General features: G+C 51.3%; 2 protein-coding genes across 2 annotated transcripts in view; one reads left to right on the top strand and one right to left on the bottom strand.

Annotated features, from left to right (window-relative positions):
- The window catches only part of RPL39 (ribosomal protein L39), a 3,004-nt gene extending 1,019 nt beyond the window's left edge, over positions 1-1,985 (top strand). Inside the window, exons 2-3 of the mRNA XM_009997222.1 lie at positions 138-241; positions 1,816-1,985. Of these exons, the coding sequence (XP_009995524.1) occupies positions 138-241; positions 1,816-1,864 (153 nt within the window). The 3' untranslated portion in view covers positions 1,865-1,985. The remainder of the gene's footprint in view (positions 1-137; positions 242-1,815) is intronic.
- Positions 1,986-5,534: 3,549 nt separating this feature from the next.
- SOWAHD (sosondowah ankyrin repeat domain family member D) lies at positions 5,535-6,548 on the bottom strand. Its single transcript, XM_009997221.1, has 2 exons — positions 5,958-6,548; positions 5,535-5,861 (listed from the first exon to the last, which is right to left on the bottom strand). Exons 1-2 carry the CDS (start codon positions 6,546-6,548, stop codon positions 5,535-5,537), a joined length of 918 nt encoding a protein of 305 aa, XP_009995523.1.
- Positions 6,549-6,843: the final 295 nt, after the last annotated feature.

Below are 6,843 nucleotides of genomic sequence, written 5' to 3'. Positions count from 1 at the left end.
CCGGTCCCGGCTGGCTGAGGCCTTGCAGCCCGCGGGCCGGTGCCGGTGCCTTGCTGCGGTGGGGCTGAGCTCCCGCGGTGAGCCCGGCCCAGGCCCGGTGGCTGCCGCGCGGAGCTCATGGCTGCTCTCTCTTCCAGTCATCCCACAAGACCTTCAAGATCAAACGCTTCCTTGCAAAGAAGCAGAAGCAGAACCGGCCGATTCCGCAGTGGATTCGCATGAAAACGGGCAATAAAATCAGGTAATGCGATGGGCTGCCGGTTTTTGAGGAGCTGCAGCCGCGCAGGCTCTGAACCCGCCTGCCTCTGCGCTATGGGCTGCAGCCGGGGGGTGTAAAAGCGTTTCTGAGGTGCAGGTTGTGACCCTGGATCCCACACATGCATTCTAGTGCAGGTACACAATTACCGGGTACTGGCATAGAATCATAGACGGGTTTGGGTCGGACGGGACCTTAAGGATTGTCTAGTTCTAACCCCCTTTCATGTGCAGGGACACCTCACACTAGTCCAGTTTGCTGCAAGCCCCATCCAGCCTGTCGGCCCGGTGTGTTTTCTGGAGGCAGAGTGGGGCTTTGATGCCACTTCTTTCTGTAGCAGTTCAGTTCATTCCAGTGCTCTGCAAGTATCCACAGGTGTGAGGTGATGGCACGTTGAAACTGAAAGCATGAACTGTACCTGTGGCTAGTTTTCACACTGGTAACGTCTCTGCTGCTGACATTCCCCTTCCCAACCCTTTCCACTCTCACAGCCATCACTGGTTTCCTGTGCTTTCAAGCATCAGAATCTTGCTGAGGGTGGGTGTCCTGAGATACAGAAGATGGTGTGCAAGGGAGCAAAGGGCTGTTAGGTGTATGGGAGACCAGTAAGATCCTTGGCATGTGACTGCAGAATTAGCCTGCAACGATTCCTTTTTTATTTTATGTATAGTGCTCATTTTCAAGCATTGTACTTAAGAAAATGCAGTAAGAGAACACTGCAGAACTCAAGGGAAGTGTAAGACATGCAGAAGGTTATGCATATCCAAGCCTTGTGCTTTAAAACCTTCAGCCAGTGTGGTTTGGTCACTCACACTGTGCAGTAGTTTTTTATCTTGTATCCTTCCCTGTCTAGATTTTATAAGGGAACAGGATTCTTCTACATCATTTTTTTTAAGTGGTAAGGGGAGGGACAGTAGCAGTGGCTGGCTCAGGTGGTAAACCAGTACTTGGGTCTTGGGCTTCACCCAACCTGTGTGCTAAAGCAGGCTGCAATTGCAGTGCCCCATCCCGTGGGAATGCTGCCATGTCCCTGCTGAGAGCAACTCTGTGAACACTGGCTTCGGTTTCACTGTGTGCTGGTGAAACCATTTGTTCTTAACAGGTACAAGTACATACTCCTGAGGGAACATAGCTCCCTGGAGGAGGGCCTTTTCCATGTGCTGCTCTGCTTTCAGGTTTTGAACAGTAATTACACTTTTTGTGTTAGACTATGGACTATATTCAAGAGGTAGTTTTCATTATCATTGGATGGTAGCTAGAAGGTCAGGGGGTAGGATGTTCACACGCCAGTGCTGATGCATCACTGCAGGCTTGTCTGTCTCTTTGTGGTTTAGGCTCTGCTGCAGTAACATGCTGGTTGGTTAGTGAATGAGGAAAGTGATACAGAGGTGGAAATTTAGAAAAATGAGTACACAGCTGATTATTTTGACAGCTTGCCACTGTATCGTATTAGAAAGATGTCAGTCCTTTACTGCTGAGCCAGTTCCAGGTGGTTGCAGTCCACCTGGATCCTCAAATGTGTGTCTGAACTTGGCTAATTTACATGGCTCTTGTTTTAGGTACAACTCCAAAAGGAGGCACTGGAGAAGGACCAAACTGGGCTTGTAAAGAGAAACCATCTCCTGGGAACTCTAATAACACTTGTCTTTCTGCATCAGATGGGTGCAGCCCGTACGCTGCTTGGCAACCCCCCGTGATTCCTTCTGTAGTGTTGGACTGCAATCCCCAGTGGGTTTTTTATAAATTAATCTGGGATATTGATGTTAACTGGGAAAATCTGGAAGTAATTTGCATCTGAAACAAGAAGACTGTGTTCTATTAGTGTTCTTTCTTCAGGCTTCCTCGTGAGTGTTGACAGTGTACAGGCTTACTAATAAAGATGGACCTGAATTACTTGGTTGAAATTATTTCATATATATACATGGTGGAGTTGTAATAGAGAACAAAAACTAAGATTACTGTGAATATATTCTGACTTAGTTTGAGAAACCTTGTCAGCTCCTTTCAGGTAGAGTAGGCTGTCTCATCACTTCATGTAAACCTTTGAGAGCATGGTGTACCATTATTTTAAAGAAAAGGGGTAAAAATCAACTGATTAGAGGAATGGATTTGAAGAAAATATTTTACTAGATAAACTGAAATACTTGAAAAATAAAGTTCCAGCAGCAGGTTTGAAAAAGGCTGCTGCTCCTTTCCCTTCTGCAGGATGGGCCTGAGAGCTGCCGTGGTCAGCAGGCAGCAGCCAAAGGTGCCTGTTCTTGGATGTGGCTGTGGCAGAGCCCATCCTGACTGAGGGCTGTGAAGTCCTTTTGTGCTGTTTTCTGGGTTCAGGCTGCTGTTGTGGCTTATTTCCTGGGTGGCAGCTTCCTGAGGAAGCTTCGGGCTGCCACACCTGTCTTGCTGCTTTTCATGTTGAAGATAAATAGATTTATGTCTGCATTACAATTCATAGCTAATAATGCTGGGTGCAGCATCTGCCAAACACACTTAAATGCATAACAAATACCTCACTCAGGGGTCATAGCAGTTTCTCCCTCTTAAGCCATTCTGGAGGTTTCTCTGAGGACAGGGAAGCAAAGCTGAGATTTTACCCACTTCAGGACACTCCAGAAGCATCTTTCAGTTTCTTTTCCTGTCTGGTAAGAGTGATTTCTACTTGGTTTCAAAGGGAAGCAGTAAGTCACTGCAACAGGAAAGCAGCAACCAGCATTGCCAAAGATGTTTCAATAGAGGCCCACGTGCTGCAAACACTTTGACCCTGATGTTTTAAATTACTCTGTGCTTTTCACTTCAGGGCTTTTAGGAAATAACAGCTCTGCCAAGGATCGAAGCTCAGCCTTGGCGTCTGTGCCTCTCCCCAGCACCACTGCTGGCAGGCAGAGCTGCTCCCTGAGCTCCTCTTTCATTGTGTCTGTGAGGACCTGGCTGAGGAAGAAAACTAATTTTTTGGACTCCAGAATGGAAAGAAACAGTTTTCTCCATGGCATTTATGGGAAAGCTTTCCTGAGCAATAGGTTGAACTATTTATTCCTATAGTCTCCCTATTGCTATCATTACTGTACTATTCTTATTAGATGGAAGCAGCTTGTACCAAGGAGCTGCTCTGGAAAATAACCACATGTATTATTTTTCCGTGTTTGACTGATTCTGCTTTTCAAAGGACATTAAGGTATAGCACAAAGTAAATTTAATAAATTATAATTGGGTTCAAAGCAATCTTGTGCAGCACCATAACTAAAAAGACTACCTATGGGTTTGAATGATCTGTGTTCCTGTGGCAGCTCTCTTTTCCCTCCTCCCTGGGAGAGGGAGGATCAGGGATCTGCAGAGCTGAGCTAACACATGATGTCTGAGACATCAACAGAAGTTTTAAAGAAAACATCTAAATGAAAGGAAAAGCTGCCTTTAGGGGTTTGTGTTAGCTGGCATGGGGAGGCATGTACTACAAATAATTTAGTCCCATTTAAGCCTGACATTTGCCAGTTAAATTTTACTTTAAAATGGAACGTTGAAATCCAGGTTTCCTGGTGGAGCATGACTAATCTGCAGGTACAAATGCCAAGGAGACATTCCTCTATTTACTCTTACTCAGAGGAGGATGTAGGAGTGATCCTGTGCCCTCTCCCCGCAGCGAGCTGCTGCAGCAGGGGGGCAGAGGCCTGGCAGGGCCCAAAGTTCTTGGTCAGACCTGCACCCACCTGTCTTACGAACAGCACTTGGTCACCTCTGCAGACCCCTGGAAAAGCAAACCACACCTCCCCTGTGAAGTGTCCCCACCAGTCCTGCAGCTCTGCGACGGGGAACAGAAACTCCCCAGCTGCTGCCTGAGAATCACTTCTCAACTGGGACTGTTATTTAAGGGAGCAGAAACGGTTTCATGCTGATGAAAAGAGGAAGAGGCAGTTGTTTTTCTGAAGATATTTTGAAGCAGCCCTGGCCTTCAAGAATGAAAAGCAAGTTGGAATCAGCAGGGCAGAGCCCCATTTGATGAACAAACCACAAACAGGCCAGCAGAAGCTTTGCCCTTTTAATGCAGTTACCAGTACATACATGTGGGGTTATGCTGCTGTTGGGATGTTTCTCAAAGAGTTTCATTTTTGAGCGTGACCTCAGTAGCAACAGGACAAGCAACATAATCTCACAGCCTTCTCACATTTTCCATGGTTTTGAGCAAGGAATCATCTTTCCAGAGCTGCTTTTGGGCTCCAGTCCCTGTGGGAGCTACTGCATAGACACCCCACTGGGTGTCCCTCTTGCCTCCTCTGCTCTGGCCCCCATTTCCAGTGGGGCTGAGCATCTCAGGTGCCCCTGGATGGGGATCCCCAGGGAAGGGGATTTGTCTCACGCTTTGAAAGGCTTCTCTGGGCCTGGTCTCCTCTGGCAAACCAGGCACCAGCTCTTGCTTTACTGAGAAACAGGTTTATCTGTCATAAACAGCAACCCAGAGGAGATGCATATGGTGGTGACCCTGGGATCTCAGAGGAAGCTGGAAAGGGTTGGCAGCTGGGTGGCATGTTCTTGTCTGTACCTGCTCTCCCTGCCGGCAGAGAAGTGTACAAAAAAAAGTGTTTGGGGAATTTGTTGTTTCTAAAGCCATAGTCGCTTCTCCACGATCAGACCAGTGCCAGGCCTGCAACATCACAAGTGTGGTTGCGAAATAATTAATGATATTCTGCAAGTGTCTCTCTAGGCCCCCTGAGGCACCATGACCAGTTCAACCTCACAGTGTTGCTGGGAGCTGGGGCACGGTGAGGGCCTGGCTCTATAGGTGGGAGAACTAAGACACTGAGTTGCTGCCATGACCTGCCTACAGTCACAAAGTCTGCTGGCAGCCTGGGATGGGCACCCCAACGTCCACCCTTGGCCCCTGGCATGGGACACCAACTCCCATGGAGGGTCAGCATCCCCCCACCACCACACAGGTGTCAGAGAAGCAGCTCCCCACAGCATGTGAACCCACACTATGGGGCTCTGCTGGGCTGCAGAAAGGAGTCCCCATCAGCAGGGGCAGGGGTCAAAAGCTTCCTGGGGATAGGTTCTTTTTGGAAGGGCTGTCCCCAGGCAGTGCTCGTGGTGGCCATGGTTGCCCCACACATATTCACACCGCCACAGCCCCAAGAGACCACGCAGGACCCTGGGCAGCTGTGGTGTCCCTGTGCAGGGGGATTGATCCCTGCTTGGCTGGGATTTCAAGCTCTGACCCTCACCAGATTCCCAGCTCCCTGCAGGCTCTTCAGCTATTCAGCATGTGTTTGCAGGAAAATGGGCCAGGGGAGCTTCAGGGCTCTTGGAAGAGAGCAAACGCTTGTCTGACAAAGCCCCGGAGGGTTGACAGTCTCCTTGGGCGTTGGGTGGTCCCCCTGGCCCCAAAAGAGTCCACACAGTCCCGCCCTGCCCTGGCCTCTCTGGATGACTTACAGTTGTTGTTGGTGTTGTGAGAGCCCAGCTGGACCAAGTCCTCCTCTAAGGCCCCCGCCAACTCCTTCAGCTCCCTGGAGGTGTCTGCCCTCAGGTACTGCCAAGCCTTGCGTCCGTTGTGGTCCCTGAGGCTGGTGTCTGCCCCATAAGCTCCCACCAGCAATTTGATGAGCAGCTCGTGTCCTTGCAGGGTGGCCAGGTGCAAGGGGGTGAGCCCGCCGCTGGCTGTGGGGATGTTCACGTTGACTGGATAGCCCTTCCTCTGGGCATGGGAGATGACCTGAATGAAGCTCTCGTGGCGGCCATGCTTGGCAAGCCAGTGGAGAGCAGTGAAGCCTGTCACAAAGTCTTTCCTGGTCAGCAGGCTGGGATCCAGATCCAGCAGCCTGATGATGTTGTCTGCATCACCCTCAGCCACTGTCAGCAGCCACTCGTGCTCCAGGGGATCCAGGGCGAGGGACAGCACCTCGGGGTTCTGCTCAGGCTTCTGTTCTTGGTGCTGCCCTGCAAGGAGACTGCTGCTGTTGGATGTCTTCTGAGCAGTGGCCAAACGCATGGTGCTGCTGGGGCTATTGCTCTGCAGGAGGATTTCCTTCAGCTCCTTCCTCCGGGTACTGCCAGGGCTGATGGACAGCCTGCCCATGGTCCTACCCCAGCTCCCTGTGCCCTGGCTACCCCGTCTGATGCTCCTGTTGGTGTCCATCTTCTGCAGTGGCTGCAAACGCTCCCTGCTCACCACGGCGGCCGGCCAGAGGTGGGAGCTGCGGCCTAGGCTCCCCAGTTGGGGCTGGGCAGCTTCCAAGACAGAGACCGTGCGGGCAATGCCGGCTGCCCTCTGTCCTGCTGAGCCCTGCTCCCGCTCCCGCCGGGCCATGTCGGGGCGGCTCTCGGGCACCGCGCTGCTCGACTCCCCAGCTCTCGCCCCACGCTTCCTGCTCCAGAGCTGGGGGAAGGAGGAACCGGCCCCGCACGGCGGATCCCCGGGGCGGTGCACCGACCTTTGGTCACGCTGTGGCTGCCGCAGCGCCAGCACCGCCACGGCCACGGGCCGTTCGAGCCCCCAGGGCAGCGGGTCCCGGGCAGCCCCATGCTGGTGCTAGGGAAGAAATTTAATTAACTCTGTTCTCTCTGAATAGTCTCATTTTGCATTAGTGGCATTAATTAGCAGC

Source organism: Chaetura pelagica, unplaced genomic scaffold (assembly GCF_000747805.2).
Source record: "Chaetura pelagica isolate M959 unplaced genomic scaffold, ChaPel_1.0 scaffold344, whole genome shotgun sequence".
NCBI lineage: Eukaryota > Metazoa > Chordata > Aves > Apodiformes > Apodidae > Chaetura > Chaetura pelagica.
The sequence above is the reverse complement of the archived record's forward strand: the minus strand, read 5'-3'. Positions and strand labels throughout refer to the sequence as shown.

Bases quoted from the DNA above. Each gene is read 5' to 3' on its own strand.
- SOWAHD (XM_009997221.1), bottom strand. From the start codon at position 6,548: ATGGCCCGGCGGGAGCGGGAGCAGGGCTCAGCAGGACAGAGGGCAGCC. The intron at 5,862-5,957 runs CAGGTCATCTCC...CTGGCCACCCTG, and splicing joins GCCGCCACGAGAGCTTCATT to CAAGGACACGAGCTGCTCAT.